Source organism: Berghia stephanieae, chromosome 14, assembly GCF_034508935.2.
Source record: "Berghia stephanieae isolate SIO BIC M18660-M18661 chromosome 14, UCSD_Bste_1.3, whole genome shotgun sequence".
NCBI classification, from domain to species: Eukaryota; Metazoa; Mollusca; class Gastropoda; order Nudibranchia; family Aeolidiidae; genus Berghia; species Berghia stephanieae.
The window spans coordinates 18,115,844-18,140,375 of NC_088373.1; the positions used below are offsets into that span (position 1 = coordinate 18,115,844).

Here is a 24,532-nt window from a genome sequence, read left to right on the forward strand (position 1 = left end):
GGGTACCCGCCCAGCACTGTCCAAGAGTAACTGAGAAAGATAATAGAACGCACTTTTAGATTGATGTTTCACACAAGTTAGGACAGTAACTGAGATGGCATAACCTTTGTGATGTTGACAAAGAAAATGTTTTATTGAGTTTGTGGCATAATCATAAAGAAACGGAAACTTTTTTCACCGACCGAAGGTTGTTACTTCATCAATCTAGACACTCTTCTTGATTCTTACTTCTTCTCCGTCTCCACTCAAACTCAAACACTCACAAACTTGTGTTGCCTCGTCCCACTCTCTCCTCACACTGTCACTGACGCTCTTCTTACTCTTACATAAAGTACACTCTCAACTCTCAGACTCAGATTGAGCAGTGAGTAGGTTGACCCGTTGACCATTGGTCCCGATTCCAGAATACTCGCCCCTCAGGCGGAGCCCCTGCCCCTGCCCTACGAAACACGAACAACTTCAACTAAAAAACTACGATCAAAAAGTCAAAAGCAGAGAAATTTACACCCACACAATAATGCCATTTTAAAAACCACTTCAGTAAGTTAAGTCCACTCTCTATCTCTAACCGAAGGCTGCCCAGTTTGTCCATAGTCCTATTCATAGTTACAGTGAGTATAGGCTCTAGATTAGGGCAAGTAGGCCTTAGACTAGACATCTTCTTAGACTTAGACTACAGACACAGATGATTTCTTTGTTAGAGAGAGAGACTGTAAAAATGGTGTATAATTACTTAAATTTTATGTTGTCCTGCATGAATGTAATAAATTAAATTCATTTCAGCCCTTCAATTTCAATCGGGTTAGGTCACTTTGTGCCCCAGATTGCCCAGGACTACCCCGGATTGCTCCAAAAATGTTGCTCATTGCTCTGTTTTTCATGTTTAATATAGCGCAATATCCACTTAATGTGCTCAAAGCGCTTTACAAGGGGTCTTTGACCAACAGCAACATGTAACATGTAGAACGTGACATGACGCCTGTTACTGTTAGGCGATATCACAGTTTGTTTTTTTTCCGACAGAGACAAGGCTGTTAACGACCAGGTACTCATTTTACACCTGAGTATGGTGAGAGAATCTGAGTAAAGAACCTTTTCCAAGGACTCAACTGTGCGCTGAACGAGGCTCAAACTCAGGACCTTCCAATCCGAAAGCGAGTGTCATACCACTAGACCACATAGCCGCACGTTATGGCACCCATCATCGGGTTATGGCACCCGTAACTTTAATTTTCCTGCTATTGTTATGGCACCCATCATAGGATTATGGCACCCGTAACTTTAATTTTCCTGCTATTGTTATGGCACCCATCATAGGGTTATGGCACCCGTAACTTTAATTTTCCTGCTATTGTTATGGCACCCATCATTGGGTTATGGCACCCGTAACTTTAATTTTCCTGCTATTGTTATGGCACCCATCATAGGGTTATGGCACCCGTAACTTTAATTTTCCTGCTATTGTTGGCACCCATTATAGTGTTATGGCACCCGTAACTTTAATTTTCCTGCTATTGTTATGGCACCCATCATAGGGTTATGGCACCCGTAACTTTAATTTTCCTGCTATTGTTATGGCACCCATCATAGGGTTATGGCACCCGTAACTTTAATTTTCCTGCTATTGTTATGGCACCCAATATAGGGTTATGACACCCATAACTTTAATTTTCCTGCTATTGTTATGACACCCAATATAGGGTTATGGCACCCATAACTTTAATTTTCCTGCTATTGTTATGGCACCCATCATAGGGTTATGGCACCCGTAACTTTAATTTTCCTGCTATTGTTATGGCACCCAATATAGGGTTATGGCACCCGTAACTTTAATTTTCCTGCTATTGTTATGGCACCCAATATAGGGTTATGGCACCCGTAACTTTAATTTTCCTGCTATTGTTATGGCAACCATGTTGATTGACCATTATTTTTAATATTGACACAAAAGTATGTTCTTGTAAACATTGGCTCTTCGCTCAGTCTATCCATGGCAGACTAAACTCTAGCTTTATTTCACCTTAAAAATTTGCTCACTGTTGTTTTTTTTGGTTTTCCTCATGCATGTCTGGGAATGTTAATTCGATTATTGACTTTATTTACAAAATTGATTATTGACATGATAATCTCAAGCAAATCGTAATAAGTAACACATTAAAAAGAACCAAAAGAGAACCCCCCCCCCCCCCCCCAAATACAGCGCAATATCCACTAAACATGCTATACGCTCTTTACAAGGGGTCCCCAGCCGACATCAACGCTTAACATAGAGGACGAGACATGATGCCTGTTAGGCAATATTACAATTTTTTTTCGGACAGATACAACACTGTTAATGGCCAAGTACACCCGAGTATGGTGATAAAATCTGTGTAAAAAATCTTTTCCTAGGACTCAACAATGTGCCACTCAAAGAGGGACTCGAATCCCTGACCTTTATCCGTAGTAGGTGGGTGTCATACCACTAGACCATATATTGCAGTTAAGTTTACTTGTTTTATTGTGAGCAACGGATTAAGTTTTTGAAGTGGACAAAAATTAAAATATGAACAGTTTGGTTATCCAATTCCTTGTAGACTCCAGTATGTGTCAGTGCATGACAGAATTGTGTTAGTGCATGACAGAATTGTGTCAGTGCATGACAGAATTGTGTCAGTGCATGACAGAATTGTGTTAGTGCATGACAGAATTGTGTCAGTGCATGACAGAATTGTGTCAGTGCATGACAGAATTGTGTTAGTGCATGACAGAATTGTGTTAGTGCATGACAGAATTGTGTTAGTGCACGACAGAATTGTGTTAGTGCACGACAGAATTGTGTTAGTGCACGACAGAATTGTGTTAGTGCACGACAGAATTGTGTTAGTGCACGACAGAATTGTGTCAGTGCATGACAGAATTGTGTTAGTGCATGACAGAATTGTGTTAGTGCATGGCAGAATTGTGTTCGTGAATGACAGAATTGTGTCAGTGCATGACTAAATTGTGTCAGTGCAAGACTAAATTGTGTCAGTGCATGACTAAATTGTGTCAGTGCATGACTAAATTGTGTCAGTGCATGACTAAATTGTGTCAGTAGTGCATGTCAGGATTGTGTCAGTGCAAGACTAAATTGTGTCAGTGCAAGACTAAATTGTGTCAGTGCATGACAGAATCAGTCGGAAGGTGAACATTTTGGATTTGCATTTTTTTTTTCATTTTCTACAAGAATATGCTGACCAGAGCATTTTAATCTTTTTTTGAAGTAAATCAGGTGATGTATGGGAGAGGTATCCAGCAACTTTTCTCAAATTTCATACTTTTTCAACTTGACTAACTGTAAAAAATATTTAGATAGAAGTGAAATTAAGCCTTGATATTTCCCGAAGATGTACAAAAAGGGTTGATTTAATCATTTATGACAACTCATTTTGGATAAAAATTGACTTTCTAACCAAACTTGGCAATATCTCAGTTCAAACCTTTTCACCTTTGGATTGATCATGTCATTCACTGTAACATAATATAATATTGGTTGTAGGCAGTTGGGTCACATTTTGTCATTTCCCCGCTAATGTGAATTTCCGTGCCAATGTTACAACTATTTATGAATAGCATGTCATTATTTCAGACCACAAGTGTCTCATTGATTTCTGGTCCTGTCACCCATGGCATCCTCGGATGTCTTTGACAACCTTGACCTAGACGTTGATTCACCTCCAAGGTCACAGACCTCTCACAAGAAGTCGTGGCTTGAATTAAGGAGTGTTGTACGAGAAACGAGGTAAATGTCTTATTGTTATCTTCTTCTTCTTCTTCTTCTTCTTCTTCTTCTTCTTCTTCTTCTTCTTCTTCTTCTTCTTCTTCTTCTTCTTCTTCTTCTTCTTCTTCTTCTTCTTCTTCTTCTTCTTCTTCTTCTTCTTCTTCTTCTTCTCCTCCCCCCCCCCCCTCTCCTCCTCCTCCTCCTCCTCTCCAGTCCCCCTCTCCTCCTTTTCCCTTTCTCATAATCATTACTTAAAACTTTAAATTAAAATTACAATTGTCATTACAACAGGAGAACCGTAACAAAACTGACGCCCTCGATTCCCAGTAACTTTGAATTCTGTGATTACCTAGAGGAAGATGGAAATCCTGTCACCCGACTCTATTTCCTGGGGTCAACTGATAAAGGAAGGGACAGCACTCTGCTCAGGGCTGATCTAAAAGGTTGGTGGAAAGATAGTCCTGGATGAGTTTTATTCATAAATGGAATTGTGACCATATTGAAAAAAGTAACAATAAATAACAAAACATAAAACAAAACGGGGGATATTTCACCTCATTTATAGATATGATATTGTCCCTTTGCCTACTATAGGGGAAAAAATCCTGTATTGTGAAAAATCAACATCTCTCTCTGGGTTTGAATGGAAGCATGGGGATGAAAACTGTTTTCCACTGAAGAGAGACAACATCTCATCATTTATTTTTTATTTTGGCAGATCAAAAATCTTTCTTTTTTTTCTTCTTTCTTTCCTTTTATATTTATTTATTTGATTTTTTATTTTTTTAAATTATTTTTTAAAATTTTTTTTGGTTTTGCAAAATTAACCATGTTCATAATTTAACAGCTCACTGAGAAACAGGTTCCTTTTTTACCTATATCATTGATCATGTTACCAAAACGGTGTTTTGTGAGAATGGACGTTATGCTGAAAACTCCAATCTAAGCTCCTAATAGCTGAGATGAGATAAAAATGTTTTCATTGAAGCCAGTGAATTCTGTCTGTGACACTTTAGGGAAATAAAATTTCCTTTTCCTGGTGGATTTTCTTTCAAGTTGAGTTATCTCCCTTGAGTTTGTTCCACCATAATATTAGATAGACGTTAGTCATTGATGCCATCATGTCGTGATCTCTTATCATTACAGCTAACATTGACGGTGATGGTCATGGACAGGAACCTATGATATGGACTCCACACGACCAGCACACCATTCACTCACACACACAACAGTCGCATACACCTTCATCATCATCCTCATCCTCATCACAACTTTACCTCACGGACAGCAAAAGTAACCTTACCAGTCACACTGTAGATAGCAGTCGTGACGGTGACAATGGTGGCCCTTCAGCCCTCTTGGCCGTTGAGCCTGTATTCTCCAGTCAACCGACCACATCTTCCTCCACTTCCTCCTCCACGACAATGTCCAAAGAAGAAATCCTGATGCGAGAGAGGAAACGTCTGATGTCCTATGGGATAACCTCATACGACTTTGACCACCAAGACAGAGTCTTTCTCATTCCAGCCAACAACAGTCTCTACGTCTGCTCTGACGATGTGAGTTTTTAATTCAAGTTTAAGAATAGATGATAACGCATTACAGGAGTAGATGTGTGTTAGTGTTTGAGGAATGTTACATGCATTGTGTAAACATGATGGAATTGATGTCAAGTGTTTGAGGAATGTTACATGCATTGTGTAAAAATGATGGAATTGATGTCAAGTGTTTGAGGAATGTTACATGCATTGTGTAAAAATGATGGAATTGATGTCAAGTGTTCGGAGGCCTTGGCTTAAAGGGCTATAAGAATGTTGTTGTTGTTGATGTTGTTGTTGTCGTTGTGGTTGTTATTATTATTATTATTATTATTATTATTATTATTATTATTATTATTATTATTATTATTATTATTATTATTATTGATGATAGTAACAATAATAATGATAATAATGATAATATTAATGATATAATAATAATAATAATAATAATAATAATAATAATAATAATAATAATAATAATAATAATAATAATAATAATAATATTAATAATAATAATAATAATAATAATACTAATAATAATAATAATAATAATAATAATGATGATGATGATGATGATGATGATGATGATGATGATAATAATAATAATAATAATAATAATAATAATAATAATAATAATAATAATAATAAATTATTGTTATAATATGATAATTTTGTCCATTTGTCATCCATGCAAATATAATCTGTGATAGTGAATCTAAGTAAAATAATAAGGACAAAACAGGAACATTTTCAGGCAGGAAATTGTTATTTTTCCCCTCCTTCCCCAGATTGAATCACCTTGTGTTCCATTAGAGCTTCCCACACGGACCTATGGAGCACGTTTAGATCCAAAGATCTGTCCTTGTAATTCTGACCTAGTTGCCTTTGTCCATGAGGCAGACATTTGGCTGTCTGTCAGGAGTTCAGGGAAAGAGTACAGACTAACTCGGGCACACAGAGGTAACAATCTTAATTAAGGTACAAGTCATGTCAACCTTACACATCACATTGGGCACGTGCACGTATTGTACATTACAAGTCATGTCAACCTTACACATCACATTGGGCACGTATTGTACATTACAAGTCATGTCAACCTTACACACTACACATTGGGCACATATTGTACATTACAAGTCATGTCAACCTTACACACTACACATTGGGCATGTATTGTACATTACAAGTCATGTCAACCTTACACACTACACATTGGGCACGTATTGTACATTACAAGTCATGTCAACCTTACACACTACACATTGGGCATGCATTGTACATTACAAGTCATGTCAACCTTACACACTACATATTGGGCACGTATTGTACATTACAAGTCATGTCAACCTTACACACTACACATTGGGCATGCATTGTACATTACAAGTCATGTCAACCTTACACACTACATATTGGGCACGTATTGTACATTACAAGTCATGTCAACCTTACACACTACATATTGGGCACGTATTGTACATTACAAGTCATGTCAACCTTACACACTACACATTGGGCACGCATTGTACATTACAAGTCATGTCAACCTTACACACTACATATTGGGCACGTATTGTACATTACAAGTCATGTCAACCTTACACACTACACATTGGGCACGTATTGTACATTACAAGTCATGTCAACCTTACACACTACACATTGGGCACATATTGTACATTACAAGTCATGTCAACCTTACACACTACACATTGGGCACGTATTGTACATTACAAGTCATGTCAACCTTACACACTACACATTGGGCACAGATTGTACATTACAAGTCATGTCAACCTTACACACTACACATTGGGCACAGATTGTACATTACAAGTCATGTCAACCTTATGCACAGAAAAATCGCCTAACAGTTTGCTGAAGATCTTAGGTGTCTTTATCATTTTTATTATTTCCACATTTTTTAAAGTCGTCCACTCCCTTAGTGTACTTCAATGCTTTGATTTGGTAAATGACCTGAAAGTTTATATTGGGAGTTCAATACTATCTTATCCATCTGGGTCATATCTGATTTGTACATCAATTCTGGAGGTTGATACTATTTCTATCATCTGTCTTAATTTAAAGAATAGGACATGACGTTTGATGGCTGTTGGGAACTGTTCTAATTTTTTTTCAACAAAAAATCAACTTAAGTTTGCCCATTATTTTTAATATCAACAAAAATATTGTTATTGTTAGTAAGGTCTACTTTACTCGCATTCTCTCATGGTTCTCAGGTGTAAAATGAGTATCTGGCCATTAACATTCTTGTCTCTGTCTGAAAATAATTGTAATATCGCCTCACAGGCGTCATGTCCCGTCCTACATGTTAAGTGTTGCTGTTGGCCAGGGACCCCTTGTAAATCGCTTTGAGTATGCTTAATGGATATTGCGCTATATAAAAGCTCAATTTAAAAAAATAAATTGTTAAGGTCTAATTGCCCATCATCAGAAGAAGGCAGGGCTTATTCTTTAATTATTTTTTGGTTCATGATTGTCCTTATGAATTCCAAGTCTGACTCATTTTGGCTCCCATTGTCTTGGTACACATTGACAAGGCCTGGGGCAGCACGGCAGAAGATAGAGAGAAAGTCAGTCCTACAGAATCATTAGGAGCTGGAGTTTATGCCAGTGTCTATAGCATGAATCAGATGATAGCAATTGCTTGCTACACTTTGGGTAGGATGCTTGTCTATTGCAAAGTTCTTTCCATGAGATCTAAGAGACCCAGGTACCCAATCGCTGCTTGGTGGATGAGGGGGTCGGAATAAAAATCTTGACTTCACCCGAGATCAATCACAGTCCCTTTGCATGTGAAACGAGTGCTCTACCCACTGAGCTATAGGAACCTCCGGACAATATAAAAGGGTCTTTGTCTTTTTCTTTTTTTTTCTTTTCTTTCTTTTGTTTCTTGGGTCAACCCCTTTTAACCTCCCATAGTGGGCAGGGAGGAACTTACTGTGTCTTTTATCCCCTTATATCTGTTTTCCAACATGCTTTCTGTCTTTGTCTTGGGGTGAGATTACTTGGTTTTGTCTTGGCCCTGGCTGGAGGAAAACAGTCAAATGCATAGTTATTGTTTTGGGAGATGATATTTTTTTTCCTTGTAAATCATCTCTCTGTTATGTATTATTATTATATTTGTTGTTTTGAATTTATAGTATAAGCATTTGAGTGTATTCCTCTTAGTGGGGAGCTGTGCTCGTGTCTGGATGAGATCTCAAACTAAGTACATTGATGGTATGCTCTTGGAATCCACACCAATTCCCTATTTGTACCTTTTCTTGGGTGCTTTAATTGTAATTCTAGAACTTTTTACTATCCCATATTCTCCCTATTTACTGGCCTGATATGACCTAAATGTGTTGCAAGCGCTGTAAAACCCTTAAAAACACAAACACAAAAGCCCTTTTAACATCTGTCCTGTTGTAAGTGTGGAATCCGTTCTTATCCCCTATAGGTTGTGTGGCAATGGAGGCGGACCCCTTAAGTGCTGGAGTCCCCAGCTTTGTGATACAAGAAGAGTTTGACAGATACACTGGCTACTGGTGGGCACCCAAATTGGACAGGTTGGCAGGTCAGTTTATTGGGGAAAGTATCATAGCTAGATTTCATGGGATGTATCAACATTTCAATTGATTTGGTGGGATGTATCAACATTTCAATTGATTTGGTGGGATGTATCAACATTTCAACTGATTTGGTAGGATGTATCAACATTTCAATTGATTTGGTGGGATGTATCAACATTTCAACTGATTTGGTAGGATGTATCAACATTTCAATTGATTTGGTGGGATGTATCAACATTTCAACTGATTTGGTAGGATGTATCAACATTTCAATTGATTTGGTGGGATGTATCAACATTTCAATTGATTTGGTAGGATGTATCAACATTTCAATTGATTTGGTGGGATGTATCAACATTTCAATTGATTTGGTGGGATGTATCAACATTTCAACTGATTTGGTAGGATGTATCAACATTTCAATTGATTTGGTGGGATGTATCAACATTTCAACTGATTTCATGGGATGTATCAACATTTCAATTGATTTCATGGGATGTATCAACATTTCAATTGATTTGGTGGGATGTATCAACATTTCAATTGATTTCATGGGATGTATCAACATTTCAACTGATTTGTGGGATGTATCAACATTTCAATTGATTTGGTGGGATGTATCAACATTTTAACTGATTTGGTGGGATTTATCAACATTTCAACTGATTTGGTGGGATGTATCAACATTTCAACTGATTTGGTGGGATGTATCAACATTTCAATTGATTTGGTAGGATGTATCAACATTTCAATTGATTTGGTGGGATGTATCAACATTTCAACTGATTTGGTGGGATGTATCAACATTTCAATTGATTTGGTGGGATGTATCAACATTTCAACTGATTTGGTGGGATGTATCAACATTTCAATTGATTTGGTGGGATGTATCAACATTTCAATTGATTTCATGGGATGTATCAACATTTCAATTGATTTGGTGGGATGTATCAACATTTCAATTGATTTGTGGGATGTATCAACATTTCAATTGATTTCATGGGATGTATCAACATTTTAATTGATTTGGTGGGATGTATCAACATTTCAATTGATTTCATGGGATGTATCAACATTTCAATTGATTTGGTGGGATTTATCAACATTTCAATTGATTTGTGGGATGTATCAACATTTCAATTGATTTGGTGGGATGTATCAACATTTCAATTGATTTCATGGGATGTATCAACCAGTGATGATACTTTTCCGCGGATCCGCGAAAATCCGCGGTTTTCTTTCCTTTCCTCGGTTTTCCTCCTCAGATCCTCGATCCCCGGATATTTCCTTCATTTCCTCCTTTTACTTTTTTTTTTATATACAGGGTGTCCAGCGAGGTCGGATAAAGTCGGATTTTTTACCTTAAGGTCGGATTGGTAGGAAAAAGTCGGATAATTGCACCCGAGGTCGGATTTTTTGCCGTGTCAAGCATTTTCCTCAAAACCACAAAATCACCATTATGTCTTATGTCATATTTTGACACCTGTGCTCAGTCTCTTGAAATTTTGTGACGGTCCCGTTTTTATGACGTCGGGCCAGACAGAATGGCACCAGATGTCACAATTGATACAGAAGACCAATGGTGTTCTTTGATTAGCTGGTTGATGGTTGAAGGGGAAGGGAGGGACAAATGGGTCTGGATTTTTTTCTCCGTTGTAGGTACCTATTGCCTTTTTAATACACCCCCCCCCCCTTCTCTCTCTCTCTCTCTCTCCCTGTCTCTCTTTCTCTCTCTCTCTCTCTCTCTCTCTCTCTCTCTCTCTCTCTCTCTCTCTCTCTCTCTCTCTCTCTTCTCTCTTCTCTCTCTCTCTCTCTCTCTCTCTCTCTCTCTCTCTCTCTCTCTCTCTTTCTTATAATCATCTGGTTATACAGAGATAATAATATATTATTAGAATAAAGCAATGGTGATTGGCTTAATTTACTATTCTTTTTTTTTTACCTTTGGGCTATGGCTTTAAATTTGAGAGATTATTGGGTTGTATTTAAGCTGAATAACCACTATGTTTCGGTAACAAAGATATTGTAGCCTGCTTTATGAAATAAAAATCAAAACAAAACAACACTTTCTGGCCTTTTATTTGAATAGCATTGTAGGCCTTTTACATATGGAAAGGACAATTCATTAAATGTTTACAAAAAGTAAATTTATGTCTAATAATAAGAATGGATTTATACCACTTATAGTAATATATTAAATAATACTAATACAAGACTATGTTCCTGTTATTTTTACACTTTGCTTGTGTTTGATCTATAGACGGAGACATTTTCCTCCTATTGACAAATTGCTATTATCATTATTGAATAAAAAACACTCACCAAAACCACTACATCAACACCTCTACCACCACTACTATTACAACCACCACCACAACAGCATCATCCCTACCACCACTACTACTACAACCACCATCACATCATCATCTCTAAGACCACACTACCACTACAATCACCACCACATCATCATCCCTACCACCACTACTATTACAACCACCACCACCACATCATCATCCCTACCACCACCACTACTACTACAAATAACACCACATCATCCCTACCACCACTACTACTACAAATAACACCACATCATCCCTACCACCACTACTACTACAACCACCACCACATCATAAACCCTACTACCACTACTTCAACCACCACCACATCATCATCCCTACTACCACTACTTCAACCACCACCACATCATCATCCCTACCACCACTACTACTACAACAACCACCACATCATCATTCCTACCACAGCCACTACAACCACCACCACACAATCATCCATACGACCACTACTGCTACTACAATCATTACTACCACATCATTCCTGTCACCACTACTACTACAACCATCACATCATCATCCCTACTATAACCACCAAATGTTTAAATTACACTTTCAACTTTTGAAATTCCACCGAGTCGTGTCAGAATTTGCTGCAAGTCAAATTTTTGATCGCATCTCAGTAAATTTGAGTGAAATTCAAATTTATAGGTTATGGTCGCATGGATGGGTCATGATCTTCACGATGAAAAATTTCCTCCTTTTTTGTGACCAGTCATTCTCACCCCTGCTTTTAAATTGCTTGGTAGGATTTTTTGGGGGGAGGTAGGATTTTTAAGTCTGATAATCTGCTGGACACCCTGATATAATAAATCTTTAAAAAATACCTCCTTTTTAAAAAAAAATTATATATATAAAAAATTTCCTCCTTTTACTGGACTCCGGGAATTTTAAAATTGAACGATCCAGCTGCGGGGCTTCATCGCCACTGCGCCACTGCGGAAGTGTTCATCGACCATGTTTATTCGTTCGATGTGGTAAGCTAAGTATCGAAGAATAAAACTAGCACGATATTGCTTCTTTTGGACATGCGAACTTTCCTACAGTAGTCGCGTAGTATCTCGCAGCAAGTATCATTCTGAGTTGCAAAAACAGAAAGAGGAAAAGGAAAGAAAAAGACAAATGTTTGATCAAGCAGTTGCAAAGGCGGAAACAAAAAAGCAAGCAAAGGCAGTCCGGGAGAAGGCAATTAAAACAGCTTATAAGCTTCATATAAAGAAGCAATTCAAACAGGTTGGGCCCCCACCTAGAAAGAGGCCCAAAACACACTAGTACTCTTCAAGTACTCAAAAGAAGTCATCCTGCCTACTTTCCTGTGGTGCAAGAATGTTCTAGGTGAGTTCTCCGTTTTTCCGAGACTTTTCCTCCTTTTTGACTTTTTGTCAGTATCATCACTGATCAACATTTCAATTGATTTCATGGGATGAATCAACATTTCAACTGATTTGTGGGATGTATCAACATTTCAACTGATTTGTGGGATGTATCAACATTTCAATTGATTTCATGGGATGTATCAACATTTCAATTGATTTCATGGGATGTATCAACATTTCAATTGATTTGTGGGATGTATCAACATTTCAACTGATTTGGTGGGATGTATCAACATTTCAACTGATTTGGTGGGATGTATCAACATTTCAATTGATTTGGTGAGATGTATCAACATTTCAATTGATTTGGTGGGATGTATCAACATTTCAACTGATTTGGTGGGATGTATCAACATTTCAATTGATTTGGTGGGATGTATCAACATTTCAACTGATTTGTGGGATGTATCAACATTTCAATTGATTTCATGGGATGTATCAACATTTCAATTGATTTGGTGGGATGTATCAACATTTCAATTGATTTGGTGGGATGTATCAACATTTCAACTGATTTGGTAGGATGTATCAACATTTCAACTGATTTGGTGGGATGTATCAACATTTCAACTGATTTGGTAGGATGTATCAACATTTCAATTGATTTGGTGGGATGTATCAACATTTCAATTGATTTGGTGGGATGTATCAACATTTCAATTGATTTGGTAGGATGTATCAACATTTCAATTGATTTGGTGGGATGTATCAACATTTCAATTGATTTGGTGGGATGTATCAACATTCCAACTGATTTGTGGGATGTATCAACATTTCAATTGATTTCATGGGATGTATCATTTCAATTGATTTGGTGGGATGTATCAATCATTTCAATTGATTTTGGTGGGATGTATCAACATTTCAACTGATTTGTGGGATGTATCAACATTTCAATTGATTTGGTGGGATGTATCAACATTTCAATGATTTGGTGGGATTTATCAACATTTCAACTGATTTGGTGGGATGTATCAACATTTCATGATTTTTGGTGGGATGTATCAACATTTCAATTGATTTGGTGGATGTATCAACATTTCAATTGATTTGGTGGGATGTTATCAACATTTATCAACTTGATTTGGTGGGATGTATCAATGATCAACATTTCAATTGATTTCATGGGATGTATCAACATTTCAATTGATTTGGTAGGATGTATCAACATTTCAATTGATTTGGTGGGATGTATCAACATTTCAATTGATTTGGTGGGATGTATCAACATTCCAACTGATTTGTGGGATGTATCAACATTTCAATTGATTTCATGGGATGTATCAACATTTCAACTGATTTGGTGGGATGTATCAACATTTCAATTGATTTGGTAGGATGTATCAACATTTCAATTGATTTGGTGGGATGTATCAACATTTCAATTGATTTGGTGGGATGTATCAACATTTCAACTGATTTGTGGGATGTATCAACATTTCAATTGATTTCATGGGATGTATCATTTCAATTGATTTGGTGGGATGTATCAACATTTCAATTGATTTCATGGGATGTATCAACATTTCAACTGATTTGTGGGATGTATCAACATTTCAATTGATTTGGTGGGATGTATCAACATTTCAACTGATTTGGTGGGATTTATCAACATTTCAACTGATTTGGTGGGATGTATCAACATTTTAATTGATTTGGTAGGATGTATCAACATTTCAACTGATTTGGTGGGATGTATCAACATTTCAACTGATTTGGTGGGATGTATCAACATTTCAATTGATTTGGTGGGATGTATCAACATTTCAATTGATTTCATGGGATGTATCAACATTTCAATTTATTTGGTGGGATGTATCAACATTTCAATTGATTTCATGGGATGTATCAACATTTCAACTGATTTGGTGGGATGTATCAACATTTCAACTGATTTGGTGGGATGTATCAACACTTCAATTGATTTGTGGGATGTATCATTTCAACTGATTTGTGGGATGTATCAACATTTCAATTGATTTCATGGGATGTATCAACATTTCAAATGATTTGTGGGATGTATCAACAATTCAATTGATTTGTGGGATGTATCTTCAATTGATTTGTGGGATGTATCAACATTTCAACTGATTTGTGGGATGTATCAACATTTCAATTGATTTCATGGGATGTATCAACATTTCAATTGATTTGTGGGATGTATCAACATTTCAATTGATTTGTGGGATGTATCAACATTTCAACTGATTTGGTGGGATGTATCAACATTTCAATTGATTTGGTGGGATGTATCAACATTTCAATTGATTTCATGGGATGTATCAACATTTCAATTGATTTGGTGGGATGTATCAACATTTCAATTGATTTGGTAGGATGTATCAACATTTCAATTGATTTCATGGGATGTATTAACATTTCAACTGATTTGGTAGGATGTATCAACATTTCAATTGATTTGGTGGGATGTATCAACATTTCAACTGATTTGGTAGGATGTATCAACATTTCAATTGATTTGGTGGGATGTATCAACATTTCAACTGATTTGGTGGGATGTATCAACATTTCAATTGATTTCATGGGATGTATCAACATTTCAACTGATTTGGTGGGATGTATCAACATTTCAATTGATTTGGTAGGATGTATCAACATTTCAATTGATTTGGTAGGATGTATCAACATTTCAACTGATTTGTGGGATGTATCAACATTTCAATCGATTTCATGGGATGTATCAACATTTCAACTGATTTGGTAGGATGTATCAACATTTCAACTGATTTGGTGGGATGTATCAACATTTCAATTGATTTGGTAGGATGTATCAACATTTCAACTGATTTGGTGGGATGTATCAACATTTCAATTGATTTGGTAGGATGTATCAACATTTCAACTGATTTGGTAGGATGTATCAACATTTCAATTGATTTGGTGGGATGTATCAACATTTCAATTGATTTGTGGGATGTATCAACATTTCAACTGATTTGGTGGGATTTATCAACATTTCAACTGATTTCATGGGATGTATCAACATTTCAATTGATTTGGTGGGATGTATCAACATTTCAATTGATTTGGTGGGATGTATCAACATTTCAATTGATTTGGTGGGATGTATCAACATTTCAACTGATTTCATGGGATGTATCAACATTTCAATTGATTTGGTGGGATGTATCAACATTTCAATTGATTTGGTGGGATGTATCAACATTTCAATTGATTTGGTGGGATGTATCAACATTTCAACTGATTTGTGGGATGTATCAACATTTCAATTGATTTGGTAGGATGTATCAACATTTCAATTGATTTGTGGGATGTATCAACATTTCAACTGATTTCATGGGATGTATCAACATTTCAACTGATTTGTGGGATGTATCAACATTTCAATTGATTTGGTGGGATGTATCAACATTTCAATTGATTTGTGGGATGTATCAACATTTCAACTGATTTGGTAGGATGTATCAACATTTCAATTGATTTCATGGGATGTATCAACATTTCAACTGATTTGGTGGAATGTATCAACATTTCAATTGATTTGTGGGATGTATCAACATTTCAATTGATTTGTGGGATGTATCAACATTTCAACTGATTTGGTGGGATGTATCAACATTTCAATTGATTTCATGGGATGTATCATTTCAATTGATTTCATGGGATGTATCAACATTTCAACTGATTTGTGGGGTATATCAACATTTCAACTGATTTGGTAGGATGTATCAACATTTCAATTGATTTGTGTTAATGGCTGAAGAAGGGTTGAAATGTTCCATGTGTCATAGTTTGTTGCTTTTTTGGAGCTGTTCTATTGATTTTTGTTTGTTCCAATTTGCAATGATTTTGTTCCATCTGGTTTTGTACCATTTCTCATTGTCTACACCAGATGGGAGACGACTGTATAGAATCTTGTATGAAGAAGTGGACGAATCCAATGTGGAAGTGCTGTCCATATTCAGTCCTACAGGGTCAGAATCCACTACAGATAATCTCAGGTATGACAAACATACGTCATCCTACAGGTTGACATTTTATATATATATATATATATATATATAGTGCAATAACCGCTAAATGTGCTAATAAGGCTTTACAAGGTGTCCCAAGCCAACAGCAACATGTTGGACGAGACATGACACGGGAAGAATGGCTCCATTTCAACATTTTTTTTTTCCGTTGGGGTACTCATTTTAGACTGGGTATAGTGAGAAATTGTGAGGAAATAGCCTGTGTGCCACTGAGTGGGACTGGATTTGAGGCCTACCGGTGGGGGGGGGGGGGGGGGGGGGAGAGAGAGAGAGAGAGAGAGAAGAGAGAGAGAGAGAGAGAGAGAGAGAGAGAGAGAGAGAGAGAGAGAGAGAGAGAGAGAGAGAGAGAGAGAGTCATTCTAAAAGACCACCAAGCCACTCATTTGCATATTGTGATAAACAGTGCAGTTCATTTAGCTGTTCTGTCTCCTTGACAATTTGTCTCCAGTCAGCCAAAAAAGCATGACAAACATTACTTAATTTGTTAGATAGCTTTAGTACATGCTAAATAGTTAGTGTTTATTTATTACAATATTTGGACACACCGATGAAGGAATTACATTGCAACACCTGATGACAGTTTGAATTTTTACAACAGTCTGTGTTAATATTGTGAGTGATTATTATTGTTATTATTATTATTATTATTATTATTATTATTATTATTATTATTATTATTATTATTATTATTATTATTGTTATTATTATTATTATTATTATTATTATTATTATTATTATTATTATTATTATTGTTATTGTTATTATTATTATTATTATTATTATTATTATTATTATTGTTATTGTTATTAATATTATTATTATTATTATTATTATTATTATTATTATTATTATTATTATTTATTTATTATTATTATTATTATTATTATTATTATTATTATTATATTATTATTATTATTATTATTATTATTATTATTATTATTAATATTATTGTTACTATTACAGTCCACTCTGGATAATCGCAACATTTTCCAAGAAACAGAATTAACTCTATATATATATATATGTCACTGGTTAATTGCAACAAACTTCGGCTAATCACAACAAATTTTCGGCCTCAAAAAGTGGTCAATTCAAGAAATCAATCAAACAAAATATCATGATTAAATTTCATTATGGAAGAAATCGTAACAGGTTGAAAAATCGAGAGTGAGCAGGATTTAATGCTACAATAGCGTGTCACCACTCTATTAGAATCAAAAGAGGGCGGGGCTTTGCAGTATGGGTTTGTGATGTCATCTGTCACCATTAAATAGGAGTGGAGGGGGCTGGGCATAGTCTAGACAACAGGTAGACAATGATAGTTGTAAAGAGAGACTGAGCAATATCCTTTATTTTTGGGATTGACAACTGTGAATTGTGACCAACGGGTTTGGTGAGAGCTTACTGTCTCTCATCACGGCTAATCTCTTGAACTCTAACAATTGTTGAGAACAAAAGAGTGAAAGTGAATTAAATCTGAATAAGATGTCGACTTGCATCAAAGCTGCTTTTGCTTGACAAAATCTATACAGGACTGTCATATGGTTTTTAATTAAATCGCATTGCTCAGTCTGTGGTGGACTAAGAACAATGTTTACAACAACTGGTTTGAGTTTACCATATATGTGTAAAATGTTGAAATAGTGGACTGGAAACTCAACTTCGGTTAATTGCAACATTTTTGCTGATCCCAAGGTGTTGCGATTATCCGGGGTAGACTGTATTATTATTATTATTATTATTATTATTATTATTATTATTATTATTATTATTATTATTATTATTATTATTATTATTATTATTATTCTATATTTATTATTATTAATATTATTATTATTATTATTATTATTATTATTATTATATATTTTTTTATTATTATTATTGTTTATTTCTAACATCCAAGTTAACTGAGACAAAATCTTTTGAGATTATTGGACACATTTTTATTTGATGAAGTGAAAAACGTAAATAACTTTTTAAAATGGCATCATTTACTCTTCCATCCCCCCCCCCCCCTACTTTTCCCCTTATAGGTATCCAAAGGCAGGAGGGAACAATGCTATCAGTAACATCAAGTTATTGGAGATTACCTTGAATTACAACAGTGGTAATGTAAGTATCACTTGATAATGATATCACTGTAGTCATGGAAGAATTACAACAGTGGTAATGTAAGTATCGCTTGATTATGGTATCACTGTAGTCATGGAAGAATTACAACAGTGGTAATGTAAGTATCGCTTGATAATGGTATCACTAGTCATGGAAGAATTACAACAGTGGTAATGTAAGTATCGCTTGATAATGGTATCACTGTAGTCATGGAAGAATTACAACAGTGGTAATGTAAATATCGCTTGATAATGGTATCACTGTAGTCATTGAAGAATTACAACAGTGGTAATGTAAGTATCACTTGATAATGATATCACTAGTCATGGAAGAATTACAACAGTGGTAATGTAAGTATCGCTTGATAATGGTATCACTGTAGTCATGGAAGAATTACAACAGTGGTAATGTAAGTATCGCTTGATAATGATATCACTGTAGTCATGGAAGAATTACAACAGTGGTAATGTAAGTATCACTTGATAATGGTATCACTGTAGTCATGGAAGAATTACAACAGTGGTAATGTAAGTATCGCTTGATAATGGTATCACTGTAGTCATGGAAGAATTACAACAGTGGTAATGTAAGTATCGCTTGATAATGGTATCACTGTAGTCATGGAAGAATTACAACAGTGGTAATGTAAATATCGCTTGATAATGATATCACTGTAGTCATGGAAGAATTACAACAGTGGTAATGTAAGTATCGCTTGATAATGATATCACTGTAGTCATGGAAGAATTACAACAGTGGTAATGTAAGTATCGCTTGATAATGATATCACTGTAGTCATGGAAGAATTACAACAGTGGTAATGTAAGTATCCCTAAAAAAACAAAACAAAAAAAACTTGAGCTTTTTTATATAATGCAATATTTCCACTAAACGTGCTCAAAGTGCTTCACAAAGGATCCCTTGCAACAGTAACACTTAATATGTAGAACGGAAGATGATGGCTGTACACCTGAGAACGGTGAGAGAATGTGAGTAAAGAGCCTTTTCCAAGGACTCAACTATGGGCAGAGCATATTGAAAACATCTCATATTGAATGTATCTAATATTGAATGCATTATTATTATTATTATTATTATTATTATTATTATTATTATTATTATTATTATTATTATTATTATTATTATTATTATTATATTTGTTGTTATTCCAGGCTGGAGATCAGATTCCCACAGTGACATTCAAAGAGTGTGCTATGGCTGATACGTTATTTTCACTGGTGCCTTGGGCTGAGTATATGACTAGGGCAGGATGGACCACAGATGGGGCATAGTGAGGCACCCCCCCCCCCCCCCCATCTCTCTCTCTCTCTCTCTCTCTCTCTCTCTCTCTCTCTCTCTCTCTCTCTCTCTCTCTCTCTCTCTCTCTCTCTCTCTCTCTCTCTCTCTCTCTCTTTGATGGATGTCCTGACTGCCAAACCATTTTGATGTCCAGTTTTGTCCGATATGTCAAGTATTAAAAAAAAAAAACCAAATAACCTTGAAAACTTGAGCTTTTATATAGAGCAATATCCACTAAACGTGCTCAAAGCGCTTTACAAGGGGTCCCTGGCCAACAGCAACACATAACATGTAGGACGAGACAAGACGCCTGTCAGGCGATATTACAAATTTTTGGGACAGAGACAATGCTGTTAACGGCCAGGTACTCATTTTACACCTGAGTACGGTGAGAGAATATGAGTAAAGAGCCTTTTCCAAGGACTCAGCTATGCGCCGAGCGAGGCTCGCACCCAGGACCTTCCGATCCGAATGCGAGTGTCATACCACTAGACCACATAGCCGCAAGTATTGATATGGTATAGGTGGTACCTTTGTCAAACTCTATGAATGTAAACAGTTAGTGGATAGTATTGATATGGTATAGCTGGTACCTTGTCAAACTCTATGAAAACAGTGGATAGTATTGATATGGTATAGGTGGTACCTTGTCAAACTCTATGAAAACAGTGGATAGTATTGATATGGTATAGGTGGTACCTTGTCAAACTCTATGAAAACAGTGGATAGTATTGATATGGTATAGGTGGTACCTTTGTCAAACTCTATGAAAACAGTGGATAGTATTGATATGGTATAGCTGGTACCTTGTCAAACTCTATGAAAACAGTGGATAGTATTGATATGGTATAGCTGGTACCTTGTCAAACTCTATGAAAACAGTGGATAGTATTGATATGGTATAGTTGGTACCTTTGTCAAACTCTATGAAAACAGTTGATAGTATTGATATGGTATAGGTGGTACCTTTGTCAAACTCTATGAAAACAGTGGATAGTATTGATATGGTATAGTTGGTACCTTTGTCAAACTCTATGAAAACAGTGGATAGTATTGATATGGTATAGTTGGTACCTTTGTCAAACTCTATGAAAACAGTGAATAGTATTGATATGGTATAGGTGGTACCTTTGTCAAACTCTATGAAAACAGTGGATAGTATTGATATGGTATAGGTGGTACCTTTGTCAAACTCTATGAAAACAGTGGATAGTATTGATATGGTATAGGTGGTACCTTTGTCAAACTCTATGAAAACAGTGGATATTATTGATATGGTATAGGTGGTACCTTTGTCAAACTCTATGAAAACAGTGGATAGTATTGATATGGTATAGCTGGTCCCTTTGTCAAACTCTATGAAAACAGTGGATAGTATTGATATGGTATAGCTGGTACCTTGTCAAACTCTATGAAAACAGTGGATAGTATTGATATGGTATAGGTGGTACCGTTGTCAAACTCTATGAAAACAGTGGATAGTATTGATATGGTATAGTTGGTACCTTTGTCAAACTCTATGAAAACAGTGGATAGTATTGATATGGTATAGTTGGTACCTTTGTCAAACTCTATGAAAACAGTGGATACTATTGATATGGTATAGTTGGTACCTTTGTCAAACTCTATGAAAACAGTGGATAGTATTGATATGGTATAGGTGGTACCTTTGTCAAACTCCATGAAAACAGTGGATAGTATTGATATGGTATAGTTGGTACCTTTGTCAAACTCTATGAAAACAGTTGATAGTATTGATATGGTATAGGTGGTACCTTTGTCAAACTCTATGAAAACAGTGGATAGTATTGATATGGTATAGTTGGTACCTTTGTCAAACTCTATGAAAACAGTGGATAGTATTGATATGGTATAGGTGGTACCTTTGTCAAACTCTATGAAAACAGTGGATAGTATTGATATGGTATAGGTGGTACCTTTGTCAAACTCTATGAAAACTGGATAGTATTGATTTGGTATAGGTGGTACCTTTGTCAAACTCTATGAAAACAGTGGATAGTGTTGATATGGTTTAGGTTGTACCCTTGTCAAACTCTATGAAAACATTGGATAGTATTGATATGGTATAGCTGGTACCTTTGTCAAACTCTATGAAAACAGTGAATAGTATTGATATGGTATAGTTGGTACCTTTGTCAAACTCTATGAAAACAGTGGATAGTATTGATATGATATAGGTGGTACCTTTGTCAAACTCTATGAAAACAGTGGATAGTATTGATATGGTATAGGTGGTACCTTTGTCAAACTCTATGAAAACAGTTGATAGTATTGATATGGTTTAGGTTGTACCCTTGTCAAACTTATGAAAAATGCTGGGTTTTTTTACTACATCATTTTTTGAATTTTGCTTCCAGCCATTTTTCTTTCAATTTCTTGCTTCTTATCATTTCTTTTGTTTATTTTTTTTTTTTCTCCAGTGTTTATGTCACTGTGTTGAACAGACTTCAAACACGCCAAGCTATGGTGCTTATCTCCCCTTTCGACTTCCACCCACACAGCCTATTTGACTACACAGGCTTGGAGACCCCGATTATGACCACCACAAGGTCAAGGCCATTGCCGACTTTACACTGGGTGTATCAGGAAACCTCGAATGTTTGGATTAATGTAAGTCTGAGTGGAAAAAAAACAACTGAATTGGTGTCTTTTTATATTAATGAATATTTGCTGGGATCAATTTCAACTCATGATGGGAGTTGAAAATTCGTGTAGGTAAAGGAAACTGTGACGATTCAGGACACTCCCGGAGAGTCGGTAGAGCCAGATAGCCTGAAACATCAACATAAAGAAAAGACTAGGAGAAAGTTAGACAGAGGGAACTTGTTGATAAGTTCTGTTCTGATGGAACTATTTAATTTCACATGTGACTTGTGTTCTTATTCTATGATGGAACTACAGTCCTCTTCGGATAATCGCAACTCGGTTAATAGCAACATTTCCCCAAGAAACGGAATTAATTAGACCTGTAAATTCTCAGTCAATTAACTGAAATCAGTCAATTTGTCAAATTCAAATATTTAAAAAAGGAAAGAAATAAAAAAAGAAAGAATTCACAAATCGTAGTCGAATGTCCGTAAAATAATTAGGAGTGTTCCACAGCGCTACACATAGCTCATGGGGACCGTTTATATTAACGATGTATATATTGCCAAGACAAAGCGACGCTTTTTATAAAAGGCGTGTCTGAACACTTCCCTGGGTATTTTCACACATCCTTCGTTAAATTATTTTTTCACTTTCCAATCCGTCGTGATTCCAACTGTAGCCAATTTTAACTGAGCCACCGAGCGATAAATTTCACTGTTTCATCTAAGCCAAAATTGACCACATTTACCCTTCGAGTCTCAAAACTATGATAAAGTAAATTGCGAAATGCCGCAAGTCCGTTATGTAGACATCTTCAAATCGAAAGGTAGAATAGATTGCTACAAGCACATTTCGATTGCCTCACGTTGTAAACAAACTGGTTGACCGTTTCTTCACTGATTGAGTACCTGATCATAAGGAACAATGGTAAGTAGCCTAATTAATTCCCGTGCAAATCAGGACGTTTTCTGGCATTGTTTTGCTCAAGCCCAAGCGAGCTTGCTGTTTTGTGGCGATTTACCTTCATTTCGATTCTTTGAATTTTTCCGCTACGCCTGCCGAAGTTTCTTCTTGATAATTCACTTCTACTTAATAATTCAGTGTATTGGCCTGAAGTCATATTTATTTAAGCTTTTTTTTCTCTGTCATTTACTGATTGAAAATCAAGTTTGCTCATTGCTACATTATTCTAATGTTCTCACAATGGCTGAGCTGTCTGTTCGTGGATCGCAATTCAGACTTGTCGAGCATCGATAAAGATGTGAGTCCCGTGAGGAATAAATTCAATTGGTCATGGCTAGAAGTTAAAGATGATAATGGTGATTATTTTTCTATGTCAAAAAAATTCCAGAGGCAGGAATATGACTTTGATGAAGTCATCTTTACCTATATGAATGACATGCTTATTAGCATTCCTTCTACATCAAATTATGGCAGTCATACTTCCAGTAAGAAATAACACCCACTATTTTGATATATTGTATTTATCACTCTCCTCTCCAATGATGCCCTTATTTAAAAAAAAAATAATTGAATCTTCAGTTTGTCGAAGAGTTTCAGTCAATTTTTATAGAGCTCATTTACAGGTCTAATTAATACTATATAAAAGTCACTAGTTAATTGCAACAAACTTCGGTTAATCGCAACAAATTTTCAGCCTCAAAAAGTGGCAAATTCAAGAAATCAATCAAACAAAATATCATGATTAAATTTCATCATGGATGAAATCGTAACAGGTTGAAAAATCGAGAGTGAGCAGGATTTAGTGCTACAGTAGCGTGTCACCACTCTATTAGAATCAAATGAGGGCGGGGCTTTGCAGTATGGGTTTGTGATGTCATCTGTCACCATTAAATAGGAGGGGAGGGGGCTGGACATAGTCTAGACAACAGGTAGACAATGATAGTTGTAAA

At 36.0% G+C, this 24,532-nt stretch overlaps 1 protein-coding gene across 1 annotated transcript in view; it reads left to right on the forward strand.

The window, feature by feature from the left end:
- LOC144959877 (dipeptidyl peptidase 9-like) overlaps positions 1–24,532 on the forward strand; it is a 62,789-nt gene continuing 38,257 nt past the window's right edge. The window contains exons 1-10 of the mRNA XM_078892694.1: positions 1–187; positions 3,611–3,763; positions 4,034–4,185; positions 4,889–5,301; positions 6,072–6,243; positions 8,747–8,863; positions 16,457–16,565; positions 18,632–18,710; positions 19,883–20,001; positions 22,451–22,640. Coding sequence (XP_078748820.1) covers positions 3,648–3,763; positions 4,034–4,185; positions 4,889–5,301; positions 6,072–6,243; positions 8,747–8,863; positions 16,457–16,565; positions 18,632–18,710; positions 19,883–20,001; positions 22,451–22,640 — 1,467 coding nt within the window. The 5' untranslated portion in view covers positions 1–187; positions 3,611–3,647. The remainder of the gene's footprint in view (positions 188–3,610; positions 3,764–4,033; positions 4,186–4,888; positions 5,302–6,071; positions 6,244–8,746; positions 8,864–16,456; positions 16,566–18,631; positions 18,711–19,882; positions 20,002–22,450; positions 22,641–24,532) is intronic.